Here is a 14,207-nt window from a genome sequence, read left to right as displayed (position 1 = left end):
AGATGGGATTAGTTTTACATTGGGAGGTGGGGTAATGGTCTTATTATTATCACCAGAGTCCATCCCAATGCATAAAAATAACCTCAGGTTATATTAATCCTGTGCGAATTGTCATGTGGGTAAATATTTCATCATATCTTGGTATTATTATTATACCTTACGAACATTATTATTATACCTTAGCTGGTAATTTTGGTGGCTTTTTTTCCGGCTATCATTCTTGAACACTTAATCAATGGTCACACTTTAACCTCAAACTTACTATTTTAAGCATGTCCATACCATAGGAAACAGAGGTGCCCAATAGGCAGACTAAGATTTCATGGAAACTCTCATACCTCAGATACCACACAGGCTCGTTCATAGAGGAGACCCATTTAAGCATTCAGATGGTTTGCTGAGTTGGCGCGGTTCTGTATACAACCATTTCCTTTACTAAAGAACCCTTTAAGAAAGAGTGCATGGCTACTGCAGTTACACCACCCTTTATTTTTAAGGTATCTAATATGCTCAGATTACTATTATCTTAATAATAAAATTATGTATTGTATTATGTATTATATTTACAGGAGTATGTTGGTTTCAGTGTATTTTGGATAGAAGAAAGTGCAGTTTTTCAATTTTTTCTTCTTAAAATTGCTTATTGTTTATGCAGGCTTCAATTTAATCCTACATCCTGTTTGCAATTCATTAAAAACTACATAATAAAAAAATAATAATGAAATAATGTTCATAAATAATGTTCAGTTCATTACATCGTCAAAAGCATACCTTAATAGATAATATTTTGTCTCTAATTTTACAGAAATGTACTCACTTAAAGGAAATGCCCTCGGGCGCCCCTGCCATTTCCCATTTCTTTACAATAACAAATGGTACGCAGACTGCACAACAGACAACCGCTCATCCAGCCTTGAATGGTGTTCAATAGAACAGGAATATGAACCGAATCAGCTCTGGGGTTACTGCCCCTGTCCAAAAGGTACATGTTTTTACCCTGTATTATCCTGTATCCTGTATTAATGGTATTTGGCACACACTTTCTTAGATTTATTGAATTGGTAGTGTCCAAAAATAGTAGTCGTTTCTGCTGGTGATCATGGTTTGCTGATTTTTCTGTTTGTAGTCAACGAGTTCTGGAGGAAGAACCCTCTGACGGGCGTTTATTACCAGGTGAATGAAGATTCTGCCTTGACTTGGTATCAGGCCAGGAAGAGCTGTCAGCAGCAGGGGGGAGACCTGCTGAGCATCACTGAGCTTCATGAGCAGACCTTTATCTCAGGTACTGTCACCCCATGCTCAGTTATAGCCCATACAGAATTATGGCTTGCAGTATTTTGGGTAAGTCTCTACTAATTCTTCACAGATGTCTTGAGATGTTCTTTGGCCTAATTTTTAAGGTATTTCATACCTACCTGTTTGCTGCAGATCACTTTTTCTTCAATTCAGTCTATGCAGACTGGTGGGAACATTCCACCCCAAACAACTGGACAACAATCTGGCAAAAATCATGGATCCCTGTCCACTTCCAAGTGAACTTGGGTAGTCCACAGATTCCACAGATGCTCAGATTGTTCTAGCAGCATGTGTCACTGCCAATGACCTCAGATAAGCAATAGTTTCATTTCTGCATAAGGCCTGCAGAACACATTTTGATAGGTGGGGCCACATATTTCAGCGGCCTAATTGGTTAAAGTCAAACTAGCACTAAAAGATCTCATTTTATTATTATTCATAAGCCCTATTGGGCTGAGGTTTTGACACAGGAGAGTGGGGTAATGTAATCATTACCAGAGTTTCTCTTGTCTGTTCCTTGTCAGTCATTTTTACTGGCTGCGACCTCCTGGCCTTCTGTAAAATTAACCATAACAATAATCTCAGTTTATATCAATCTTGTGCAGATCGGCATGTGGGTAAATATTCAATTTACCCGTCATATCCAATGGAAAAAGTAGTTTTCGCGTCTTTTCTCAAGTTTGGAGGCCCTTGAGGAGGCGTGTAGTTTCCTCATGCATGCCGTAGATACCTCTGTGACCTTATCGTCATTCTAGTCGCAGCAAACCTCAGTCAAATCCTGAAGAAGAGCCAAATGAGGCGAGTCACTGTGAAGCGTAGCCTATAGCCTACATACATGCAGCTAATTTTCAACCTAAAAGCATTACTATATATTGGTTATAAGATTGTGGTTATCTTGTTTTTTTGGAGGTGACGACAGTGTGTAAATCGAGGAGACACTCCTTTCTCAGGCATTTATACAGGGATTTCTTATCCTGTGTGAATCGGTCATACATTTGACAAATGTCCTGTAGTAAAAGGACATTGCTAACCCAGTGCGAATAGAGCTTTATTGCGTCATACAGAAACTGATTTACTCATGCCTATGGACATTATTATTATATACATTAATGAAATGGAACAGATTATTGTTACTTTATATATCTATATATCTATATATCATATATCAGATTATATTACATTAATATGGGAATCCTTTGGATACAGATTACAAATTTAACGGCTCATTTGCACCAGAAGTTATTTTTAACCCTATAAACAACCTATGGTTCGCCGGGGCTGAAAGTGTTCTATTACCAAAGGATACCCTCCACCACTTTGTACAGAAGTCCCAGTAGTTACTGAATAATACATCTTAGTGTGTGATAGTCTTTGAACCTTAAGGGGTTAAGGACCCTTCCCAACCCTGGTTGTAAATATATCTTACAACATGTGCAAAATCTGAGTCTAAAAACCAACACAAATCATAATTAGTTATGAAATAAGAACATTTATTAGTCATTTTCAAACTTAGTGCTTTTTGAATTCACCTAGGGTTGACTCAGATGACAGGTCCAGTCTTGTGGACTGGGCTGAACAGTTTAGATGCTTCAAGTGGATGGCGGTGGGTCAATGGACAACCTTTACGCTATCTGAAATGGCTCAGTGGTGAGTTTTAAATGGACATTTTAGTACATCAAGAAAAATGTCCAAAATATCCACATCATTTTACACCATTTCTGTCCATTTTTTGTTAGAATGTGTTTGATCTGTGGTGTCTTTCATTAACTCCTTCGTTTACTTGTATGTGTTTCCCTGGGAAAAGGACAACCGTCTTCTCTACCAGGCCACAGCTGTGGAGTGCTAAGTCCGCTTTATGGCTCTGAATGGTCCACTGCTGTTTGTTCTCAGAAACTTGGATATATCTGCCAGAGAGGCCTCCCCACTCCCACTGTTCCACCAGGTAATCGGCCTTTATAAAACATACAAACATCCTGACCTCCAAAAAACATTGCTAGGTTATCGTTGACATCTTGGAGGTTTTTCCTATCATTTTAAATCTCATCCACCGCTTTCCAGTTGTGCTCACAGGTTCCTGCTACAGTCCGTGGATCCCTTACTCAGGACACTGCTACTTACTCAGTCGCACAAAGAAAACATGGCTGGAAGCAAGAGATGCCTGTCGGCGTGAAGGTGGAGATCTGTTGAGCGTTCTGAGTGTAGAAGAGCAAAGCTTCACCATCTCACAGCTTGGATACAGTGAGTTCCAGTGCACTTGCCAAGCAGTAAACCTTGCTTATACAATGTGTATATTGGTATATTTTGCTCCTGGGCTCCCCCTACAGATGGGGAGAGTAATTCACTTGAACAAAAACAGATCATGCTTTGCACTCCATCTTACAGCACTCGTAAATGTTCCATAGGGCAGTAGCAACATTCTGGCCAATGACAGAGAGTAGCCATTCTCCCTATTACAGTTAGTGTGATTCATTAACATGATTCTGAAGCTGTTATTTTAAGGTGAAGATGCTACATAACGTTGCTTTAAAATGACCTGAAAACTTTGAATGCATTATGATTAATATAAGGCATTCCAATATTCGCATAATTTAAGAACCTTCTAATGCATTGTTTTTAATTAAGCAGGGATAGGGGATTTAAACAGGATTTAAACACAAGCGGTTAAACTTTCTAATGACAGCTTTCATTAGAAAGATCTGGGAATTATTGACAAAGGATTGATTGATTAAATACTGTATCTCATATATTATATATTTTATAAATTTTTTTTTTCTTGGCAGCAAAGACAGATGAGCTGTGGATCGGCTTAAATGACCTCGGGACTTCAATGCTGTTTGAATGGAGTGACCGCTCCAGGGTCCTGTTTGCCCTGTGGGACGTGAATGAGCCTAGCCACAATGCCGCCCTTATGGAGGACTGTGTTTTAATGAGAGGAGAGGTACCTTTTTCATCTATAGGATGAAGACAAGAACACGAGCCATTCTGCACCAACCTTCCCCACCATATATTAGATGTTTTCAGTACTGATGCAAGCGCAGTTCAGTGGCATAATGACACTGTATTGCTTATTAACTTATGGATAAATGATTTCTTATAAATATGTTACTGCCAATTAACCCAACTGCCTGAGCTCCCCCAAGCACTAGCAATGCTCTCGACATTGGAGGGTAAGAACTTGACACATGTCTCCTTCAATACGTGCAAAGCCAGCCACTGCCTCTGTTCAAACTGCTGCCAATTGTGCTCTCTTAGACTCCGGTTGCTGATGGCAAAGCGGCATGCCTTTGGATACGAACTTGTGACCCCCGGGTCACAGTAGTAATGCATTGGACTGCTAAGCCACTCGTAGTGGCTGTCTGGGTGGTGCTAGACAGTGTGGATTTCTAGTAGTTAATATAACAGTACTAGAACTCCAAGCACTCGATTCCAAGTGTGTTCTGGGGTCTGGCGGCTCTTCTGTGCTAAGATTCTTCATTGGGGGATGCTTTTGTTGTAATCCAACCCCTTTTAAAACTGCACTGCTCTTTTCACCCAATGCGTTACAAAAATGCATCTGCCAAATCAATAAAAGGTTCAGTCAGATCATCTATTTGTTTACTAGGAGGGAAAGTGGGCCGACCAGATCTGTCAGAACCAGTACGGATACATCTGCAAGAAAAAAAAGCACTTAAATCCATCGATTAATGACACTGTTGTTTCAAGTCCGGGCTGCAAACCTGTAAGTGTTTATTTGATAAATGTTTTTGTGCATCACACTAATATTTTGTTTATTATTATGTAATCCGTGTTGAGACTGAGTAAGATTTTGATTGAAGGGTTGGGTCAGGAATGGCTACTACTGCTATCTGGCAGGAACGGAAGCCAAAACCTTTGAGGAGGCCAAGCAGATGTGTGAGAAAACTGGATCGTATTTGACCGACATCACAAACAGGTCAGTACTGTTTTTACTGAAGAGTTCATTTTTGACTGTAATACTTGATGTCAGTGTCTCACTAATAATATGCAGTGGTTCTGGTAAGTCACTATGTGTACCAAACCACATGTGTATGCAAACACAAGAGGGCCAGACAGTTGATTTTTATAATTGTTATTCTATGTAACCCCTCATAATGCAGAGACCCCCTCTTTTATTATTTCAAGCTATAATAGAAGACATTGCTTTAATGCATTAATGAAAAAAGAATGGGTCAACCTGTGCAATCCAAGGCCATGTGATATTCGAGTAAGTTCATTAATATAACGTACGGGACGCCCTCTAAGCTGTACAGGGTAAACCTTAAAAGTGATCCTGGGTGCTGGAAGTATGTTACACATGTTCTGTGATACTGCCCCAAAATACAGGACTTTTGGACATTAGTTCATGATTGTCTTTAGAGAATGTTTGGTTGTAAATTCCCACCCTAAACAACCCACTTCCATTTATCTATACTGAATGGCTATCATGTTGGCTCCTCCAACTATTGAAATCAGCTCACGCACTCTCATTCACAGGCTGGCACAATCTGTCTGCTAGAGTGGTGGCATATAGGGATGTTGTCCTTTCCCTGATGTGCAGAATGGAAGAGTATTACTTGAAATGGAAAAAAAAAAAAAAATTTTCAGTACATTTAATGACCCTTAAAAACAATCATGACTTAGCAATGGCAAGCATCTACAACACAGCCTAATCTTTTTGTTACATTCTCGTAGTATTTGAATTCTCCACTTTATGGACCCTATCTTACACCCTGCGATGCTCATCGCTATGTTACACCCTATTGTCTATTTACGGCTGTAAATTAAATAACCACGCTGCTTGCGAATATATCTACGCAGATAGGCGTGGTGGTCTCGAAATGAGGCAGGTTCAGGTCAATTTCTTGGCAACGGAAAGCACAGGAGCGGCACTGACTGAAAACAACCTAGACAGACGTCAACAGTCAGACGTTCATTGCCATCTTGAAGGCGCTTACAACCCCGCTTGTTAAACACACATGGACACGCCTGCTTCACCTCTGGGATCTTTGGTGGATTCCTGCTGTTCCCGTAAATGACCTGCTTGCGCACCATCACATTGTGAACGAGCAGGGCAGTTTCCTCTGCTGAGAAGCGTTGGACACATCCAGGTAGCTGCAGCTTCGACCGCACCTGGCTCTTAAAGGGAATAGCAAGTGACACGCTGATTAGTGCACGTTACGTCCAAAACACACCCCTGATTAATTAAGAGACTTAGTACATGTCTTTAGCACGTTTTAAGCCGCGCAAGGCGTACTTAGCAAAGACACCCTAACACAAAAACTCTAAACCAAGCTCTGCTGTGCGCAGTTGACGGCCTTAAAAAGATTGCTAAAATTGGGACCAATTAGTTCTACATTGTCCCCAGTTCTTGCTTTTTGTTTGACATTTTAAAATTAAACAAGTGTCCATCACAAAAAAAAACCCCAACGTTATTCTTTTTCTCAACAGGGTTGAAAATGCATTTTTGGTCAGTCTAATTGGAGCACGACCAGAAACGCACTTCTGGATCGGACTGTCCAACCAAAAGGACCAACACACGTTTGAGTGGACCAACGCCAATAAGGTTTCATTCACACATTTCAATGCTGGAATGCCAGGTAAATGCTGGAAATCTGTTGAACTTACTATTAATATTTCTGCATAATTTTCCATTATTATTTAAGAAAGGAATTGTTGAGTGCACTGTGGAGAAACCTGAAGTCTAAAAATGACCTAAACCTACTTGTGTCTTCAGATGTTTTATGCAATGCTAATGTGATCATATTTTCACACTTTACGGACAGAAATGCATTACAGTAGTCCAGCCTTTTTTTATATATATATACAGTGGTGTTGGTTATGACTGAGAACCTGGCAACAATAATGGCATTTTTACTTTTTTTATATTGGGAAAGAGCTCTGTTTCATCTGAAAGTTGGGAGTCATCCAGTTTTTAGTTTCTTTAAGATGGCTCATGACTTTGTTCATATGGTTTAGGTGTCATCAGCATGACAATGAAAGTCAGTAACATGCTTACTGATTACCCAGCAGAAGCATCAAAAAGAGTGATCAGACACTACAGACATCTGGGTCCCTATCCCAACCTTTAGTCATTCATGGTATTTAGCTGACGCTCTTATCCAGAACGACTTACAAGGTTACTGGTATTACAGAGGTGGGTCAATGTAGTGTTAGGAGTCTTGTCCAAGGACTCTTATTGGCATAGTCACCCAGACCAGGAATCGAACCCCAGTCTCCCACATGTTTTCGAGCAAAGTAGTTTCTGTCAAGATTAAGCACAATGATACTGATGGTTTTATCAGTGCTAATGTATTTTGGCTTTAAACTGCAGGGGGACAACAAGGTTGTGTTGCCATGACCACTGGAGTGCATGCTGGATTATGGGATGTGCTAAGCTGTACTAATAGAGAGAGATACATCTGCAAGCAAAAGGCTGAGGGAGTGATCACAACTCCGGCACCCCCAGTCACTCCTACTCCGAGCTGCAGCAGCGACTGGTATCCCATCACAAAGAGAAATTTCTGTTTCAAGGTATAGAGTATAATATATATATATATATATATATATATATATATATATATATATATATATATATATATATATATATATATATATATATATATGACAAGTTTGACAGTTCAGTTGAAAGGCATATATTGTGCATATGTGATGTCTGTATATGAATATGAAAAGTGTTAAGCCCTAACAATGTGACTTAAAGGAGCTGTATGTCATTTCAGTTCAATACACTTTTTTGTAAAAACATTCAGCAAAGGTTTCTGTAACAGACAGATTAAGGGTTAATTCATCTGTAGTAGCAATTTAGTTTAAAAGGTTAAAATTTGGTAAAGATAATTTAATAAGAATTCATAATGAGTGTATTTTACAAATTTAGTAATGTATAAATTTTAAAGAATTTTTCAGCATTTCCGGCTTCGGTCAGAAATACGTATTTTACACTGCTTGCAGGTTAAGGGCTTTTGGAAGCAACACAGTTTTTTGACCAAGCTATATCGAGTCTAGCGCAATGTCTGTTTTTGTGATTTTTAAGTAATCCTTTAAAAGAAGATTCAGTCTCCCATTTTTTTTATACTGGTTGTAAGACTGACAGCAAAGCTGGGACAAATGGGTTGGCTAGCTCTCTGGTCTGTTTTCATGCTGGAAAAAATAGTCCGGTATTCTTACTAGGCCTGGCTCTGTCAGCGGGAAAGACTAATCAGCAACAGGGGGCACTCATGCTTGTGTTACAGGATAGGTGACAAGCAGGGGAGACTGTGTCTGAGTTTCAAAGCCTTGGTTGCGTCATAGAAGACTTTTTTCAAAGTGAAGGAACTTTTGTATGTGGTTCATTTGGAGGCCCCCGGTTACCCACAGTTCTATGAACCATGAAAATGGTGGTGAACGAAGCCATTAGGAAACGGAAAAGCTTTCCGTGCAGCTTTCCAATGATGTCACCATGCAGCCTGGTTAGGCTGTTCCATATGTGTGACCAGTAGGCCACTAGAAGGGGAGTCTTTATAGGACAGTCCTACCAAGAACCCACCTTACCGAGGCTGCAACCTAGGCTTTGGAACACTGGTTGTGTATCTGGCATTTGCTAGTGTTAAACATTGGTAAGGCAGTAAAAAGTCCTCAGAATGTTGCAAGACATGAAGAAGGATGAGGATTCTACTCTTTTCTTGCTTGATAGGCGGGTAACATTTGCGAATGTTTAAGATTCACACCTGGTTTGCTTAGCAACAGCAATTGTTGTAACAGTTTGCTTACGCTGGTAAGCAAACTGTAGGTCTGTAGCTGGTGTGTTTAGGAAGCTGTGTTTGTATTCGCTGTCTGTCGGTCCACGAGCCCAGTGTTGTTAGCTTGGTATGAATTTGGAGGGGTGGGTGGGGCCTTCTGAAGGATTACTGAAGGGAGTTGAAATATCAACATTTGTTCTCCAGAATCGTGTACAGTGCCTTTAAAGGTCCTTTTCATTTACAGTTTGACTTCATGGATGAAATCTGACATTCATTATTGGTATTTGTTTGGTTTTGTTTGTTGAAGATGTTTAGTGTAGCGAATAACAAGAAAAAGACGTGGTCCGAGGCTCTGGACTTTTGCCGGGAACTTGGAGGGGATCTGCTCAGTATTCACAGTGCTTCCGACCTGGAAGCATTTAATTACCAGTAAGTTTATGATTGGACCACAGACTTTTATCCAAAGCTGTGTTTCCCTTACTGGTGCGTCTTGCATGTATTACTAAATTGAAAGACTCAGATAGATCAGACTTAGATCAGAATTTGTTCTTTATTTAAATGCTCACAAAAGACAGAATACCTAGATGCAACTGTAGTAACTAAAAAAAAAACATGCATAACAACATGACCAAAGCAAAGTACCTGCAGTGTGCTTTCTGCACGAAGCATTTTGGGCAAGGTTAGCATGGACCCATGTCCACAATACGGCAGCATATAAAGGTTTAAGCACCCCTAGTCAAACCCTACCATTACTGTGAGCAGCTAGGCTTTTTTACCATTTGAAGCAAGAGTAGTGTATCCATTTTGTGCAATTTAAGAATGTAAAAACAAAAAAAGGAAAAGAGCACCGTGCAAAAGTTTGGGCACCCACTGGGATTGAGCTCTCGGTTGAGGCCTGGTGAAGGCCTTATAACTTATCATGTTGATATAATGTATTATATGCATAAATACTCCTCAAAATATTTTTTTCTAAAACTCAGCAGTGATTGACTCCTCTAAGCAACTGCCTGCAAATTTAAATAACCTGGAGAAAGCAGCAGCAGGAAAGGAGCATCTTCAGGTAGTCTTTCCTCAATAAAGTCTTTCTAAACAAAGGGCAGTTAACAGTAAGCGTAGAGGTCTAATTGAGATCTAAAAGACAAAGAAGTGAAGTTCTCATCCGAAGATTCATTTGATTGTTAGAAAGCCAAAGAAAACCCTTGTTTGACTTTCAGTAAGACCTTCAGGAAGATTTAGCAAACACCGGAGCACTTAAGTCGCATGCAAATAGACTTCAGATTTGATTTGCAAGTCGCTATAACTCGCTCCCTAATGACTCTCGACTCGACTCGTTTACAAAAATAACATGTGGACAGAAGTATATGCACATACTATATTGCCAAAAGTATTTGCTCGCCTGCCTTCGCACACAAATAAACTTGAGTGACATCTTAATCCATAGGGTGGATACATGTACATGTAATATTTTATTTATTATGATGCCGGGTCACCCTTTACAGCTATAACAGCTTCAACTAAAAGGCTTTCTACAAGGTTTAGGAGCGTGTTTATGGGAATATTTGACCATTCCTCCAGAAGAGCAGTAGATAGTGTGTACTGGACAGCTGCAGTCACGTGGTAGGTGGAAACACACATGGTAGGTGATTGGCTATGCTACATTGTCCCTTGTGTGTGTGCGGTACCCTGCGATGCACTGAATTGCGCCTGGCCTGCGTCTAGTGGTTCAGAATATGTTCCGGACCCACTGCAACCCTGACCAGGATGAAGGGGATGAGAAGCTGGATGGAATTTGGAATATGTGCATGTAATATTTCATATAACTATAACTATAACAGCTGCAACTCTTCTGGCAAGGCTTTCTACAAGGTTTAGGGGTGTGTTCATGGTAATATTTGACCATTCTTCCAGAAGCGCATTTCTGTGGTCAGACACTGATGGACGAGAAGACCTGACTCTTTGTGTACCGGCAGTCATTGATTGTGCAGGGTGCTGAAACTTTTGCTTTTGGCCCTTTTTCGTTTTTACTTATATATAAATGAAAATGTAATCTTGCTTAAAAGTGATGTTTTATCTTTATCTTCATGCTTTTTGGAAATCAGGTCATCTTTTACTCATTTAGCTGTTCACGGTAGCAGAAATGTTGACTATGGGTGCCCAAACTTTTGCGTGCCACTGTAAACAGCAGCTAATATAAATATGGCAGAGGTTTTCAGGCATATTCGGCAGGTAAAGCCATTTATAAAAAAAAAAAAAACGACGTGTTATGGTTAGAGTTAGGATTAGGATTAGGGTTTGGTTGGGACCTGGTGACAGCATTAGAGACACAGTAGTGCAAAAAAGGTTTGTTTTACTGTTTGTTTTTATTGTAGTTTGAGTTCATGTAGATATTTGTTTGCAGTCTGACCACTGGATGGATTGGCTACAGCATCCAGGACCCTTCTGCTGGCTACACATGGAGTGACGGTTCTTCTGTGAGTCTGGTTTAAGTTGTAATCGGTTCTCCTAAGATTATTCCTCATAGGGAGGGGAGGGAATGGGCTAATCTGAGCAGTGCAGTGATTAAATCCAACTCTGTTTTTTTTTCTTTTCTCTCAGTCCTCTTATGAAAACTGGTCCCATGGGGAACCAGACAATTTAAACAATGTGGAAAAATGTGTTAAAATCAAAGAGCGGCTGGCGTGGATGCAGAGCACAAGATGGAGTGACTGGTGTTGTGACGAAAGAATGAATTGGTTTTGTGAGATTCAAAAAGGTAAAGCAAGCAAAATAATATGATCTACCATTTTGTAAATGACCTCACTGAACATCTGTGTTAGGCCCCGCCAACAGGATGATGTAACTGGACATCAGCCGTTGCTGCAGTAGGTAGTGTGTACTGGACAGCTGTAGTCACATGGTAGGTGATTGGCTATGCTAAATTGTCCCTTGTGTGTGTGCGGTACCCTGCGATGCACTGGATTGCGCCTGGCCTGCGTCTAGTGATTCAGAAAATGTTCCAGACCCACTGCGACCCTGACCAGGATGAAGGGGATGAGAAGCTGGATGGAATATGGAATATGTACATGTAATATTTTATTCCCTGTTACTGTTGGAGCAGTATTACAGTGGAGCATTGCATTAATAAGCCAGCAATAAGCACAATATCCCAAGCCCCTTCACTACAACAGACTCATCCCTCCTGCAGGGGATGCTATTATCACACACATTGTTTTTTTTAACGCTCCCCCATCCTTCCATCTTCATGTGCTGATAATTTACAAAGTAGTTGTAAAACTACTTTTTAGGAAATCATAGAATTATACAATATTATATTATTTAATGAAAAATATAATTAGTTAAATAAAATTCAGCAAAGATCAGCAAAAAAAAAAAAACAATATTCAAACTGGCTTTTGTCTCCCTCTAGGTGTGATTCCAAAGAAAGTAGATATTACAAGTAAAAGTAAGTCACCAAACTAATCAGCAACGCACACGTTATTCCGAAGTGATTCTTAAGTCTTATATGACGTCAGATTCAGCTTAAATGCTTTGAAAGTGTAAAGTAAGTGACTTTCTCTGCTTTCCCAGCATATAATACAACTGGTGACGGCTGGATCATATTCAAGGACAATCAGTATTACATCAACACTCGGCCTTACTCTATGGAAGAAGGACGGAGGTTCTGCAAGGACAGGCATAGTGATCTTGTGGTCATTAATGATGAAGAGGAGAGGTTGTTTCTGTGGCATCAGGTAAGGCTGGTGGTAAAGTGAGCCTTTGGGTGACATTATGGTGTTCTCATGTATCAACAACAGTATTCATTTAACAGTATTTATTGTGAATTGAATGACTGAAAATGAAAAGTTGAAAATTCATGAAAGTTCATAATTAATTTTATCAAAATCTCAAAATATCGACCTTTCCTTGTTTTGAGTAATTGCCCAAATGTAAGAAGCACCTTCTGGTATATAATGAGAGAATTATACATGACAGAATCACTTAAAATGTCTAAAATTATGACAGATTAGCTCATTTTAGTTAAAACAGCACTACGCTTACCTGTCACATTCCATCTACAACCACATAAACACAGGGATGGTCCCTCTTTGGTTCATTAGGGGCCCTCTGCTCCATTCTTAAAAGCCAGTTGTCAGCCCACAGGTAGTATCCATGTGTCTGTTAATAAACATATTCATATTTTTCTTACATTTATGACTTTTGACTGAGTGACTTGCATCTGAGTCATGTTACACAGGTAGGAGATTGCAGTGTTAAGGGTCTTGCCAAAGAACTTGTGTGCTTGCCTAGCCTGGGAAATGAACCCTAGTCTGTTACAGGAAAGGCAGTGGTATATCCACTAAGCTCCACCAACCGCTCAAAACACTTTTTCTCTACTTCCTGGCATATTTATCATGATATTAAGAGCAAACAACACTGCAGTGACAACTCAACTTCAACCCAGCGTCTTTACTGGTACCCAGAGCAGTACCAGACCTTCTGTCTAATTCCTGAACATTTTAGACTTTAAAGTAGGTTACTGCGCATTAGGATACCTCCCTAAAAATTGAGTCCCACCCTAAGAGAGATACTGATCATCTTTAGGACCACAAATGAATATGACCATAATGCTAATTCTGAGTTTATGAATGATGAATTTAGCCCCTAGCCTTTAGTCTTTCCCCTAATGCATGGACATGTTGATTTGATGCACCTGTTGTCTGTGTGTTACAGATTAAGGAAAGACAGAACGAGTTTTATATAGCTATGCATGTTGATCTGGACAAGTCAGTTTCGTAAGTTTATACCACTACTATTCTCAGATTCAGAAGCACATTGTGCAAACTGTATTGACACCCCCCCCCCCAAAAAAAAAAAAAAAAAAAAAATATATATATATATATAATTGTAAGTTGCATAATTGTTCCTTGACAAGGTGGATGGATGGATCACCAGTGATATTCCAAGCATGGCAAAAAAATCAGCCGGCATTTTTGAACAACGATGAACACTGTGTAAAAATGTCCTGGTATCAAGGTAAGCAATCACAATGGAAGATAAACACAAACAGTTAGAAGTATAAAATAATGCAAAAATTTTAATAATGCAAAAATGCAGATTCAGCAATAGTTTTGTCATGATTCATCAATTTATTTATTTATTTTTCCAGTTTTACCTGCTCTTAGCAATTCAATGCGTGCA

At 39.6% G+C, this 14,207-nt stretch overlaps 1 protein-coding gene across 2 annotated transcripts in view; it reads left to right on the top strand.

Moving 5' to 3' along the window:
- LOC140562467 (macrophage mannose receptor 1-like) overlaps nt 1–14,207 on the top strand; it is a 39,436-nt gene that overhangs the window by 3,861 nt on the left and 21,368 nt on the right. For both annotated transcript variants that reach the window (XR_011980156.1, XM_072688134.1), the window contains exons 3-19: nt 806–982; nt 1,127–1,282; nt 2,830–2,943; nt 3,101–3,238; nt 3,355–3,534; nt 4,077–4,234; nt 4,898–5,014; nt 5,112–5,227; nt 6,742–6,890; nt 7,625–7,824; nt 9,337–9,458; nt 11,428–11,500; nt 11,625–11,781; nt 12,436–12,471; nt 12,597–12,760; nt 13,740–13,801; nt 13,942–14,042. Coding sequence is in view for 1 of the 2 variants with exons in the window: in XM_072688134.1 (XP_072544235.1) it covers nt 806–982; nt 1,127–1,282; nt 2,830–2,943; nt 3,101–3,238; nt 3,355–3,534; nt 4,077–4,234; nt 4,898–5,014; nt 5,112–5,227; nt 6,742–6,890; nt 7,625–7,824; nt 9,337–9,458; nt 11,428–11,500; nt 11,625–11,781; nt 12,436–12,471; nt 12,597–12,760; nt 13,740–13,801; nt 13,942–14,042 (2,220 nt within the window). In the remaining variant the exon portion in view is untranslated. The remainder of the gene's footprint in view (nt 1–805; nt 983–1,126; nt 1,283–2,829; nt 2,944–3,100; nt 3,239–3,354; nt 3,535–4,076; nt 4,235–4,897; nt 5,015–5,111; nt 5,228–6,741; nt 6,891–7,624; nt 7,825–9,336; nt 9,459–11,427; nt 11,501–11,624; nt 11,782–12,435; nt 12,472–12,596; nt 12,761–13,739; nt 13,802–13,941; nt 14,043–14,207) is intronic.

Source organism: Salminus brasiliensis, chromosome 9, assembly GCF_030463535.1.
Source record: "Salminus brasiliensis chromosome 9, fSalBra1.hap2, whole genome shotgun sequence".
Classification (NCBI taxonomy): domain Eukaryota; kingdom Metazoa; phylum Chordata; class Actinopteri; order Characiformes; family Bryconidae; genus Salminus; species Salminus brasiliensis.
This window is presented reverse-complemented; position numbering and strand designations above follow the sequence as displayed.